Genomic DNA, 13432 nt, shown 5'->3' with positions numbered 1-13432 from the left:
GGCTTTCTAGCTCCTTCTGGGGCTGCCTCCCAGCCTCAGAGCCCGCCCTGGCTCTGGGAGGGGGAGGTGAGCCGCCAGCTGTGGGCACCAAGCCTCTGCCGGCACCGCTCTCATCCGCACCGGGCCTGTCGCCAGTACCGCCTCCCGCTGAGCGCAGGCCTCTGGCAGCATCCTCAGGGCCCGGGAAAGCTGAGAGGTTGAGGCCAGCCTCCCGCGTCTCACGGGGCCTGCGTGTGTGTTGCTGTCCAGGAGCCGATGGCTGGCGGGCCGGCAGCGCGGGGGACCCGGAGCAGCCCGCACGATGGAGCCCCAGGGGGCTCCTCCTGAACCCCGAAGCGGAGGAGGAGCTCACAGCACCAGGTACCTCCAGCCACAGGCAGCAGGACCGCTGGGCGTGTTCCCTGCCGCTGCGCAGACACGGCCACCAGCGCCGTGGCTGGAAACAGCACAAATGTGCCTCTCGGTGTCCCGGAGTCTGGAGGGGTCCCTCCGGGCTGACATCGAGGTGCGGGCAGACCCGCGTGCCCAGAGGCCCCCGAGGGAATCCGCTCCCGCCTCCGGCTTCCCAGGCCACTGCGCTCCTTGGTGCGGCCTCCGCCTCCGCTGCTGAGCTGGTCCGCTTCCTCGTTTCCCTCCCTCTGACGCCAACCCCGCCGCCTTCCCCTTCCATCTTTTAAGGACCCTGTGGCCACGTGGGGCCCAGCTGGGGCATCCATGTCAATCTCTGCTGTCAGGCCACTGGTGAACAACCTGATTCCACCTGCCACCTAATTGCACCTCCCCCCAGCCCACCCCCGCCCCCCAAGCCATGCAGCATAACGGATTCACAATGCGGGGAGGCGTGGGGGAGGGGTTGGGACCCAGACACCCTGAGGGGTCGTTTTCTGCCGACCACATGCCCTGCGGCGTCGGCTGGAGCCCCTGCTTCCCGGTCACAGCAGTGCCACCCAGGGCTCCGACAGGCCACTGTCGCACCCCAGGCAGTCCCCGCGCTCTTCCCATCAGCCCCTCACCCCCCACCCCCAGGCCCTGCACCCCACGCCAGAGCCGGGGGATTCCTGCAGAAGCAAGAAGTTCTAGATTGTTTTGAACCCTAACCCCTGTCCTTCCTCGACTCCAGCCTCGGCTCACCCAGAGCGCTGGCCAGGGAAGGAGGGCAGTGCGGGGTCCTGGTCCTCTGTGTGTGATGCGATGCCAGCGCCTCTGTCCGCTGGAAGCGCCCTCTGACTCCCGTGGAAAGCGTGGCCTCTGGGGCCGTCGGCGCCTGCTCAGTCCCCCACGTGACACGCGTCCCTGGTCCTCGCTCTGAGTCTCACTCCATCTGACGCGTGTGGTCCACGTGGCTCTGCCTGGGGGCGGCGGCAGGCGCCTCTGTGTGTGTCCTCTGCTCCCACACACACGCCTCTGTCCCACGGGCTCACCTACGAGACCCCCGGTCAGACGTGACACACGGAGGTCAGGACAGGGACCTCCTGACCACAGGAGGGACCGCAGGGCACTAGCCCAGGTGTGACCGAGGGTGTGGCCGGGCCCCTGAGCACCTGCTGCACAGGGGCCTCTCCTCTCCTGCTTGATGTCATTCTATCTTGTTTGGGTGTTGAGTTGCCAGTAAATCAGCAGCCGTTTAAATCAGGCTAATCACGTGAACACGGTCACAGCCTTCCCCTCTCGTCCTCAGCGAAGTTCCTGGGCGACCAGCGGTTCAGCTATGGGCAGCCCCTCACCCTGACCTTCCGGGCCCCTCCTGGGGGCTCCCCGCTTCCGGTGCAGCTGAGGCTGGAAGGGGCCGGCCTGGCCCTGACCCTGCCCTACTCCCGCCTGTCGGGCCCCCAGGACGCCGCGCAGCCCGGGGAGGTGCAGCTCGAGTTCCAGTGAGTGTCCCGCTCCGTCCTGAGAGGGGCCGGGGGGTCAGGTGACCCTGAGGTCCAGGCATGCTGGGAGCCCCCCCCAGCCTGCCTCAGGTTCTGGTTTCTCCCCCCCCCGTCCCCCAGGCTGCAGGAGACCTCGGAGGACGCCGACCCCCCGCTGCCCCCCTTCCACTTCCAGCGGCTGCTCGCCAACCTGACCGCCCTGCGCGTGCGGACCCGCCCCAGCCCGTCCGGTCAGTGACAGCAAGGACGCCGCAGGGGCAGCTGGGCCCGGCTCCCGTGTGGCGGCCTCAGGCAGACGGTTATTGTCCCCATTTTACCACGAAGGAGCCTGAGGCCCAGGGAGGCCGCGATCTTGCCCAAAGCCATGTAACCAGTGGGCAGCCGTGGGTGCTGAGGGCAGGGGCAGGGGCCGGGCGGGTCGGGCCTGAGGATGGCAGCTCGGAGCGACAGGTGCCTGGCCAGTGAGGCAGCCAAGAGCCACTGGTGCCAGCCCGTGGTGGCAGGGTCCCCGCTGCGAGGAGCCCACTGCGTGACAGAACCCCCAGACTTGCTCCCAGGGGCTGATGGGCTCCTTCGAGGCCAGCCGTCCCTCCTCTCTGAGTCCGAGGCTTGGGGGTGGAACCCAGCCTGTTCCAGTTCCTTCTCTTTGCAGCTGTGGTTGGCTTGCCTTCACCCCCAGGACCCCCCCAAAGCTCCCCTGCTCCCAGGTCACTCCCAGGCCCCCTCGCTGAGGCTCCTGGCAGGAAGTTCATTTTCACCCTTTCCAGCAGCTCCCAGCGCTTCCGTCATTCACTCAACCTCCAGTCACTCAACCTCCAGTCACCAGATGCTTACAGGCACCACTTAGCCAGCCCGTGCTGGTGCTGGGGGCGAACTGGAGAGGCAGGTGGACATACTGACCCTTCATCCACCCGCCCCCGAACCCCCCCTTCCCGCGGATAACATTCTGGGCACATCTCTCCGGGCCCTTCTGTGTGCGTGACTTACGTCTGCACCTTTTAAATATAGAAACAGGATCGCACCGTCCAGTGCCCGGCAGCTCGCTGTTTTCAGCTCTCGCCGTGTCTGGCGGGTTGATCTCTGTCATCACCCGCGGGAAAGCCTGCCCGTCTGTGGGCACGTGGACCGTTCCGTGGCCCAGATGCTCCACGAAGTTCACGCAGCCCCGTGCGTGACGAGGAGTGGTTTCCGGTTCCCCGCCCGCACGCAGGGCTGCAGGGCCGGGACAGAGCTGCCCGTCGGGGCTTCGTGTCCTCGCCCAAGTGTGTCCTCGGGACGGACCCCTCGAAGCGGAAATGTGAGGCCGAAGGGGGCACGTTTTACCTGTTGATATGTGCGCCACGTTTTACATGTTGATGCGTGCGCCACGTTTTCCATCAGAAAGGCTGTGCCCCACGTTCTGATGACAAGTGGCCTGCACGCTCCGCCCTCCGTGGGTTCACTGGCGTCCCCAGGGCCCGGTGTTCGTATTCTGCCCGGAGATCCTGGTTGTTGCCGTAGGAAGGATGGTCTGACGGGCGCTCCTCTGCTGCCGGAGCAGCGCCTCTGATTGACGTTCACACGTGCACGTGCGCCTGTGCCCCACCGCCCGCTCCTCGCCACGTTGGTTTTTACCTGCCTGACGACCTGCGGGCAGTGAGCGGCATCATGGCTGTTTAATGTGCATCTTTCATGGCCCCCGAGAGAGGACGTCCTCCCGTACGTTTCCGGTTTTATCTACTGCTCGTCCTGAAAACGGCCTCGTTTTCCTTTGCGATTTATTTGACTGTTTCTAAGAAATGATAAGTGACGCATGGGCTGCCTCTATGTACATGGGCCAGTAACCCTCAGCCTGTCACGTGTGTGAATAGAAAGGTTTAGGGAGAAACGTTTGTCGATCTCTCTCTCTCTCTCTCTCTCTCTCTCTCTCTCCCCCTCTCTCCCTTCGCTCCCAGGCCAAGTGCTCCTGAGTGAGGTCCGGCTCATGTCGGCCCAGCGGGGCCTCTCCCCGCCCGCCTCCTGGGTGGAGACTTGCTCCTGTCCCAAGGGATACGTGGGCCAGTTCTGTGAAGCCTGTGCCCCGGGATACAAGAGGGAGACACCCCTGGGGGGTCCCTATGCCAACTGCGTCCCCTGCACCTGCAATCAGCATGGCAGCTGTGACCCCGACACCGGTGAGTGTCCCGGCGCCCCATCGGGGCTGCCCCCAGAACAGGGTCGGCCGTGGGCTTGTGCCAATCAAGTGAGTCTTGGAGGTCCTCCACGCCCGGGGCGCCTTGTTAGCCACCACGTCACTGAATACTGCAAGATTCCCCAGGGGTGCAGGACCATTCCCGTCCCCTCTACCTGGTGAGGGGCCTAAAGCGCAGAGAGGCCCCATGGCCAGTAGGTGGCAGAGCTGCTCCTCCCACAAGCTCACTCCCTGCGGTTCCTCCCCATGGACCCGAGAGGAAACAGAAGGACCTCCCTGGAGGTCACTGGGCAGGAGGTGCTGCGGGGCTGGGCCCAGGCCTCTCACACAGGTCGTGGGGGGTCAGCGCCCTGCTGCTGTCCGGGAGCAGGCGGGGTCTCAGAAGGGAAGCCCCTGCTCAGCTTGTCGCAGGCCCCATCGGGAGCTGACAGAGGACAGGCACCTGGGAATCGGCAGACTGGCCAGGAGGACGCACACGCAGCATGGGCGGCTCCGCCCGGCTTGTGCCCGTGGCAGGCATCACCAGTCGAGCCCAGATGGGGTGCTCATAATCCTACCCTGAAATGCTCCAGGCAGCCCCTACCGAGGAAGCAGAGCCCACTCGTGAGATGGGACCAATCGGTCGTCCCTCAGATCCCCTGGCCATGCCACGCCTTCCTGCTCAGCACGTCCTCATGTGCCCAGTGGGCGGGGCCATTGCTGCGCACCCTGGACAGAAGGAGGCGTCATGAGCGTGTGGGTGCTGCGCCGAGGCAGGGACCGGTGGAGAGCAGGGCAGGCGTGACGGTTCCGCTTAGACCTCCCCCCCTCCACTGCCACCCGGTTCCCTCTTTCCCCTGAGGCTGTCTTGCCAACCAGGCTCCTGACCCAGTCCCTGGCCGGGGCCTCTATCCCCAGAGTCCCCACTCTGAGCAGATTCCAGGTGCTGTGGGCTGGAGAAGGGGGTTGCAGAATCCCCCCCACCACCAGAAACCTGTGGACAGGGGGCCACTGAGAACCCAGAGACCCCATAAACAGAGCCTCACGTCACACCCAGAATTCTGGGTCTGTCCCTGTCCCACCGGGCCCTGCCGTTAGGGGGACACGGAGGAAGGGAAGGGGTAACGGAGCGGAGTCGTTAGCGGCGCTGCCTGCTGGTTCGGGTGGAGGTGTGGGCATAGAACACGAGAACGAGAACTAATAATAATTCTGCGCGCCAGGGCGTGTGCAGAGCACTCTGGCTGCATTAAATCCCGGGGGGAACCTTGGCGGTCAGAGCCCAGTTGAGGTTGTTGTACCCATTTTGCAGGTGAGGACACTGAGGTGCAGGGTGTGAGGCTGTGTGCCCAGGTTCACACAGTGGGCGTGAACCCGAGGCGGACTCTTCGTCCCCGGGCCCTGCTGCCTCCCCCTGGGAAGGCTCCCCCCTGTTCTGCTGGCACGTGCTCTGTGACCCCCACCACCCGGAGCCCGCTCGCTGTCCCTGGAGTTTGCGTGGCTCAGACAGTGCTAAGCAGGTGCTTCTCTTGTCCCTCAGGGATCTGCCAGTGCGGCCACCACACCGAGGGCCCGTCCTGTGAGCGCTGCTTGCCGGGTTTCTATGGCAACCCCTTCGCGGGCCGAGCCGACGACTGTCAGCCTTGCCCGTGCCCTGGACAGTCGTCCTGCACGACCGTCCCAGAGAGCAGGGAGGTGGTGTGTACCCACTGTCCCCCAGGCCAGCGAGGTGAGTGGCTCGTGCCCCGGGTCCTGCCCCTGCCTGGGGTCCTGGGTGTGGAGTGGGACAGATGAGGGAGGGCCGGCTTAGGGGTGGCAGGCTTGACCTCTGGGGACACGGGGTCCCATGGCACCTTAGTCAGGGCCTGGCTGCTGTGGGTTCCCAGCAGAACTTGGGCCCTTGAGCATATCCGGGTGAGACTGTGAAAATCCCCAGGTCTGGGCCCAGGCCCCACAGCGCCTGGCTTAGTGAGGGATGCAGCTCAGGAGTCTGTATTCCTGAGTTCCCTGGCAGATGCGTCAAGGCAGAAAACCTCTGGTTATACTTGCAGCTTTTAGCCCTGGTTGGTAGCTCAGTGGTTAGAGCACCTGCCCGAGAACCATAAGGTCTCAGGTTTGATTCCCGGTCAAAGGCATGTAGCTGGGTTGTGGGTTCAATCCCTGGCCCTGGTCGGGGCCTGTGCGGGAAGCAACCAATCGATGTGTCTCTCTCACATCCAAGTCTCTCTCTCTCTCTCCCCCTCCCTCCCTTCCTCCTTTCCAATCTCTCTGAAAAAAATCAATGGGAAAAAACATGCTCGGATCAGGATTAACAAAACGAAAAGAACGCTCAGCTTTTAGAAAATGCCAGCCTCCCCCATCCTCATTCCCACACGGATGCCCGCCCTGCACATCTGCGTTTTTAGACAGCTTTGCTGAGATGGCACTTGCATGCCCTGCGATTCACCCGCTAAAGTGTACAATATAAGACCTTTTTGGTTTATTCTGTTATTAATTTTTTCAAATTACGGCAAAATGTGTAGCATAAAATTTGCCATGTTAAGCATTTTTTTAAAATATGTTTTTATTTTCTTTTAGAGAGAGAGGAAAGGAGAGGGAGAGCGAGTTAGAAACATCAGTGATAAGAGAGAATGATGGATCGGCTGCCTCCTGCACGCCCCCTACTGGGGATCAAGCCTGCAACCCGGGCATGTGCCCTGACCGGGATTTGAAACGTGACCTTCTGGTTCATAGGTCGATGCTCAACCACGGAGCGACACCAGCCGGGCTTAAGCATTTTTAAGTGGACAGTTCAGTGGCATTAACTGCTCTCATATTGCTGTCCAACCACCACCACCTTCCTTCTCCAGAACTTCCTTTACTTCTCCTTTTTGTGTTTTCATCCCGACTCCCCGGCAGCCCTTCCGGGACCTCACAGCGGCCCCCTGCCCTGAGAGCTGTCCTCTCCCAGGTCCCAGCGAATGGCTGGTTACCTGCAGGGCCTCCGCCTTCATCGCTCCTCCTGTCTCCTCCTGCCCGTCTTATTTCACGTCTATTTCAGAGTCCCGGGCCAGGCACAGTGTCTCCCCTGACTCCCCTCAGACCCTTCTCTTCCCATTCTTTTCTTTCTGTCTTAGTATTCCTCCTCTCCCTTTTCAAGGGTGCCTGCCTTAGTCATGTTAACTTTGTGCAAAGCTCCTAGCACAGGGCCTGGCACAGGACATCATCTGAACGATGAGCACTGAGGACGCGGGCTCTCTCTCACGGTGACAGTGGCTGTGAATTAAATCATAAAACGAGTGATACGCATTGTAACGATTGAAACCGCCCGTAAACGCGTACAGAGGAACAGAACGTGCAGGCGGCAAGAAGAGCGTGTGCCTGTCGTCCCGCCACCCCCAGGGACCGAGGGGCTGTGAGGTCTGTGGGTCCCCAGCCGTCTGTCTCCTGCAGACATACACAAGAGGGGGACGTGGATGTGCTTTTATGTCCCATCTGTGTCCAGAGTGGACCTCCCAGGTCACACCCCTCCAAAAGCCTCGGAGGCACCACCTTTTCTGAGACTCCCAGGGACCCCGAGGGCTGGGAGATGGGGCAGCAACCCCAGTTCAAACCCAGGAGGCAGGGCAGGAGTCGGAAATGAACAGTCCAGAGGAAGTTCAGGTTCCTGGGAGGCAGCAGAGGTAAAGGGAGCAGGAACCGCAACGAGGAAGCAGCCACAGCTCAGGTGGGACATGCGGGAGAGGAGGACGAGGAAGAGGGTGGCAGCAACACAGAAGATGGTCACAAGGAAGATGATGCAGAGAGTGACCGGGAAGACAGTGATGAAGATGACGATGATGAAGAAGACAATGATCAAGATGACGATGATGCAGACGATGGGTGATGATGACAAAGGTGATGATTGAGGTGAAATGGTGACAGTGAAGTGTCTGATGGTCAAGATGGTGACGAAGATGATGATGATGTGATGAAGGGAACAAGATGGTGATGAAGATGATGATGATGATGAAGGGGACACGATGGTGATGAAGATGCTTCTAAGGAAGGGATGGTGGTGCTGGTCAAGATGAAGTTCATGGGTGATGATGAAGATACTGATCAAGATGATGATGGTGGTGGTGGTGAAGATGATGACCAAGGTGCTGATGAGGAGGACGGTGATGACGACATGGGTGATGGGGAATAGGAGATGTCAGCCACTGCTGTTCACCGTTTACCGTGCCAGGCCCTGTGCTAGGAGCTTTGCACAGTGATCTCCCCAAACCTCTCGAGAGTCCTGCCCCACTTTGCAGGCAGGGACCCCGAGTTCAGAGACGCACAGTGACTTGCCCAAGACCGCACAGCCAGCAGACAGCTGGGCGAGGCCCTGCCCCAGGTCAGCTGACCCTGGAGCCCATGCTCTGCCCACAAAGAGACAAGGGCGCTTGCTTCGGCTCATGCCCACCCTCACCCCGGTAGACCCAGCAGGCTGGCCTTCCGCGTGCCTGCTCCTCCACATGGGCCTTTTCCTCCCCCAGGACGGCGCTGTGAGACCTGTGACGATGGCTTCTTTGGGGACCCGCTGGGGCTCTCTGGGGACCCCCAGCCCTGTCGGCGGTGCCAGTGCAGCGGGAACGTGGACCCCAACGCCGTGGGCAACTGCGACCCCCTGTCCGGCCACTGCCTGCGTTGCCTGTTCAACACGACAGGTGCTCGCTGCGAGCGCTGTCAGGAAGGCTTCTACGGCAGCGCGCTGGCCCCGCGGCCCGCGGACAAGTGTGTGTGTGAGTTCCCACCCCCGGCCAGCCGCGCTCCCGAGGCTGTGCGGCTTCGGCCGGGTCCTCGCCTTCTCTGTTGCTTGTCCAGAAAGTGACAGGGTCTGCTCTTCTCCACGCTCTCCCTTGGGATCTGACCGGCTCTGCCCTGCGATTTTCCTCCTGCCTTGGTCGTTAGCGCTCAACTCACTCTCCACAGGGAGCACTGGGGACTGTCCCGATGGCCTCGGCACCTGTCACATTCCCCCCCAACCCCCCCGGGCCCCAGGCAGGCTGTCGTGCTTCCTTCCCTCTCTACCTCCTGGTTAGCACGCAGCCCGGTGCCCCCGCTCAGAGGGCCGAGGTGCTCACCCCCCGGGGAAGGCTCCAAAGCGCTGCAGGGAGTTGCTCAGCGTTTGCCCCAGACTTGCTCTGGGCCCTTTCTCCAAGGGGCACGTGTCAGCTCCCTGCTGGCCTCTTGTTCTTTGGGGCCCAGGAGAGCTGGGTCGAGAGTCCCAAACAGTGCCTCCAGGGGTGTGTCTGCCTGTGACCTGTGACGGAGCCTCTGGCCTTCTCTCCAGCCTGCGGGCCCAGGGCAGGCTCACAGGGCCTCGGGGCTGCCCCTCCAGGGGTACAGAGCAAATGGGCCGAGAGGGGGGCCTGGCCCTCGAGCCTCCTGTCCGAGCGCCGTGGGAGTCTGGGCTGGCTGAGCCTTCTCCACGGGCTGCCCATCGTCCCTGCGGCTCCTGGACCCCGGAGCCTGGGCAGATGCTCTACATGGTTTCCCGACTCCCTCTCCTGCTCCCACCCGCAGCCTGCAGCTGCCACCCCGGGGGCTCAGTCAGTGCGCGGAGACCCTGCGACCCGGTGAGCGGCCAGTGCGCCTGCCTGCCTCACGTGACCGGCCGGGACTGCGGCCGCTGCAGCCCAGGCTTCTACGACCTCCAGCCCGGGAGGGGCTGCCGGAGGTGGGTGGGGTGAGGCTGTGGGTGCACTGGCCCTGGGGTCCCCCCGCAGTGGAAGGCAGCACCAGGGGCCTCCGGAGAGGGGCCTGGCTTGGAATGTGCGTCCCAGGCCCATTGCCAGGCACACGGTGTCCTACCCTGAAGGGGGACACAGGGACAGTCCCTTGGGGGTCAGACTCACGGCCCTGCCAGCCCAGGAGGCAGGCCAAGAGCAGCCCTCAGGGATGTCCAGTGGGCAGGGGGCCGGCTTGGCGTCGGATTCCCTTCTCAGTGACGCTGTCACTCGGTGACTCTTTGGCCACAGCAGCACCTTAGGCTGTGCCTTCGGGGCGCAGGGGGCTCCGGGGAGATGCCGGTGAAGCAAACAGATCTCTGCTTTGCGTGACTCAGAGCCTTTGCTCTGCTGAGCACATCCTGACTTTCCGTAGGGGTATGGTCTCCAAGAGGCCTGTGTCCCCACAGCCACTGTGTGTGTGTGGGGACAGCTTCCCAGGGTGCAGCTCGGGAAGGTGTTGGACATGGACCCACATGGGGATGGGACCTCGTGGGCAGAGGGCGAGGTCTGCAGGCCCCCCCCCCCCCAGCGGCAGCAGTGGCAGCTGGGCTGGGAGTGTTCCAGAGCTCACTCACACCCGGTCCTTCCCGGTCACAGCTGTACGTGCCACCCCCTGGGCTCCCAGGAGAACCGGTGCCACCCCGAGACTGGGCAGTGCCCCTGCCGCCCGGGCGTCGAGGGCCAGGCCTGCGACAGATGCCAGCTGGGTTTCTTTGGCTTCTCCATCAAGGGCTGCCGGGGTAAGGAAGCCGGGTCCTTCCTGGCTACCTGGGGGGTGTGGCCTGGGGTTTCTGGGCAAAGGGGCCCAGGGGAAGGCGGCTGTGCAGCAGGAGAGAGAGGTCAGACCCAGGCGGGTGTCGGAGCCGATGCGCAGACACGCCGTGCGCGAGCAGAGGTGCCGAGGGGCCGGGAATCGAGTCCCAGACGCCGCTGCTCATTCCTGTGGACCGGCCGTGCGTCACCTCCCTGGGCCTCGGCTTCCTCGCTGTGCAGTTAGAGTGCGTGGGAGTTCCTCAGATGCGGGAACTCAGAAACAAGCCAGCATCTCAGTCATCACCTCTGACCTCTGACCCGGTCTCCGGGGAAGGACCCAGGAGTGTGCTTGAGCTGCCCAGGGCGGGTCTGGAGCAGCCAGGTGTAAGGCTGCAGGGGCAGGGGCTCCGGTGTGGGTGGCTCTCAGGGCGCTCAGCGCCATCTGCCTGTCCCCCCCTCCTTCACCCCCCCGCAGCCTGCAGGTGCTCCCCGCTGGGCTCTGCCTCGCCCCAATGCCATGAGAACAGCACGTGCGTGTGCAGGCCCGGCTTCGTGGGCTACAAGTGTGACCGCTGCCAGGACAACTTCTTCCTCACGGCCGACAGGGCGCGATGCCAGGAGTGCCCGTCCTGCTACGCCCTGGTGAAGGCGGAGGTGAGCCCGCCCCGCCCAGGCCCGCCCACCTCCTGTTCGTCCCAGCCAGCACCAGCTCCGGGCTGGGCACTGAACTGCCCGCTCATCCACAGTTCTCAGGGTTTCCAGGGCCACCAGCTGCCTCCTCCCCGTGCCCACCCAGCCCCCTGGCTTATGCCAACCTGCCCTTCCCCCGCTCCTCAGTGCACAGCAGCTCCTGACCCATTTTCTTGCCGACCACCCAGGTCTCACACTTTCTCAACTTCAACGGGAATGAGGCCACAGACGGCCCTTGGTGGGACGGGTCAGGAGGGTGATGCCCATGCTGGGCACAAGGAGAATTTCCAGCAGGGCGGCGGTGTGGTGCGGGGGTCGGGAGCATGAGCTCGGGGCCCCTCCCAGCCCTATCCGTTGTCCCGTGTCCAGGCAGCTGGCAGTCCTGCTTCAGTGTCTCTTTCCTCCAACACGGAGCGGGTTCAGGCCTGCGACCCCTCACCTGAAACCAGGGAGGCCAGCTTTTGGGAGATGGTACCATAGGCAGAAAAGATGACCTGAGCCGAGTATTAGGTACCACCCCCGGCGCCTGGGCCAGCCCCTCACCAAACCCAGTGACGCACCCGCAGGAAAACAGCCGGATGTGCACACCGAGGGGGCACTGCCCACAGGCGCCTCCTTCGGCACCGTTTTGCTTCCAAATGAGTTCACGGTTATTGAACCCGATTTTGCCATCAAATCAGAAATGGGAGGCCTTGTGGTTTTTCAGAGCCGTTTGGACTGTGGAGTGGAGGAGGGGCTGGGGCCCTGCCCGCCCTGCCCCTTAGGGTGGTTACAGGGTGAACGTGAGCCGGTGTGTGGCCGCCAGTCGCCCCAGCTGGCTCCCAGCGAGTGCTCTGTGAATGCATACGGTCCGGATGATTTAAAGAGCGGTGCCGGGAGACGCTGCTTAGCATCCTCACGCTGCCAGCAACTTCCCAGGCGCCCCTGCTCTGTGCCAAGTCCTGGGCAAACCGCAGGCCAGGCAGGAAGTCTCCCGGGCTCCCCTTCCCAGCCCCCCTCCTTCGGCAGGACAGAGGTGTGGCGGGCTGAACGCCTGCAGGTGCTGTGGGTGGGGGGAGGGAAGGGGAAGCTCAGAGCATGGGGTGGGCAGGGCTGGTTCTCAGAGGTCTAGTGTGTCCTTAGCTGTGAGGCCCAGGGACCCTCAGGGAGGGCATCCCGGGCACAAGTCCGGGGGTGGGGGGAGCGGTGTCCAGGCAGTGTCTCCTTCCTGTCCCCTCCAGGCTGCCAAGCTGAAGGCCAGGCTGACCCTGATGGAGGGGTGGCTGCAGGGGTCTGACTGTGGAAGGCCCTGGGAGCCAATGGACTTCCTGCAGGGAGAAGCCCCTCGGGGCGACAGCTACCAGGGCCACCACCTGCTGCAAGGTATAATGGGAGGCCGGGAGGCAGGGGGTGCGCTGGCTGGTCAGACACCCCCTTTACTCTGGTCTCGGATGCTTTGAGGGTCCCAGCTCAGCCCCAGGAGAACCCACTTGCTGGGAGGGCCTGCCTGACATCCCTGCCACTGGGGGATCCGCCCACGACGCAGTCCTGCCTCCCCAGGGACCTCTCCTCCAAGGTCCCTTGCCCAGTTGTAACTTTATTTTATTTATTTATTTTTTTAAAATATATTTTATTGATTTTTCACAGAGAGAAAGGGAGAGGGATAGAGAGCCAGAAACATCGATGAGAGAGATACATCGACCAGCTGCCTCCTGCACACCCCCCACCGGGGATGTGCCCGCAACCAATGCACATGCCCTTGACCGGAATCGAACCTGGGACCCTTCAGTCCTCAGACCGACGCTCTATCCACTGAGCCAAACCGGTTTCGGCAGTTGTAACTTTATTAATATCAGCCTCTGCTGTAGCATCGGTCCAGCCCCCGTTCCCCACCCAGACTGTCGCTCAGCCAGACTGTTAAATCTGGGTTCATTCTCTAATGCTCTCACTCAACCAGTAAGCACAAGGCGCTGTCCCAGGTGCTGAACAGGTATCTCCCTGGCGTAGAAAACAAGTGAGCAGATAGGAAAAAAAAACTGTTACGGACGCCAGGTGGAGTTTGGCCTGACACACTGGAATTTTGGGAGCATTGAAGGCCAATTGATGATTTTGTGAAATGTCATGTTGGTAAATACCCATACTCCTTTAGCAGCCAGACATAGGGGAGCTGAGCACGGTTAGTCAAACTAATGATCAGAGCAGGGAGCTGCGTGCTGCCACGCCCATGCTGAGCCCCGCTGCCACGTGCCCTGCTGGCT

General features: G+C 62.6%; 1 protein-coding gene across 1 annotated transcript in view; it reads left to right on the top strand.

The window, feature by feature from the left end:
* The window catches only part of LAMC3 (laminin subunit gamma 3), a 53067-nt gene that overhangs the window by 29052 nt on the left and 10583 nt on the right, over positions 1-13432 (top strand). The window contains exons 9-18 of the mRNA XM_079789607.1: positions 250-360; positions 1679-1871; positions 1992-2101; positions 3806-4024; positions 5558-5746; positions 8517-8762; positions 9547-9700; positions 10350-10492; positions 10981-11159; positions 12416-12557. Coding sequence (XP_079645733.1) covers positions 250-360; positions 1679-1871; positions 1992-2101; positions 3806-4024; positions 5558-5746; positions 8517-8762; positions 9547-9700; positions 10350-10492; positions 10981-11159; positions 12416-12557 — 1686 coding nt within the window. The remainder of the gene's footprint in view (positions 1-249; positions 361-1678; positions 1872-1991; positions 2102-3805; positions 4025-5557; positions 5747-8516; positions 8763-9546; positions 9701-10349; positions 10493-10980; positions 11160-12415; positions 12558-13432) is intronic.

This window comes from Cnephaeus nilssonii (genome assembly GCF_951640355.1).
Source record: "Cnephaeus nilssonii genome assembly, chromosome: 14".
In the NCBI taxonomy this organism is placed as follows: domain Eukaryota; kingdom Metazoa; phylum Chordata; class Mammalia; order Chiroptera; family Vespertilionidae; genus Cnephaeus; species Cnephaeus nilssonii.
The sequence above is the reverse complement of the archived record's forward strand: the minus strand, read 5'-3'. Positions and strand labels throughout refer to the sequence as shown.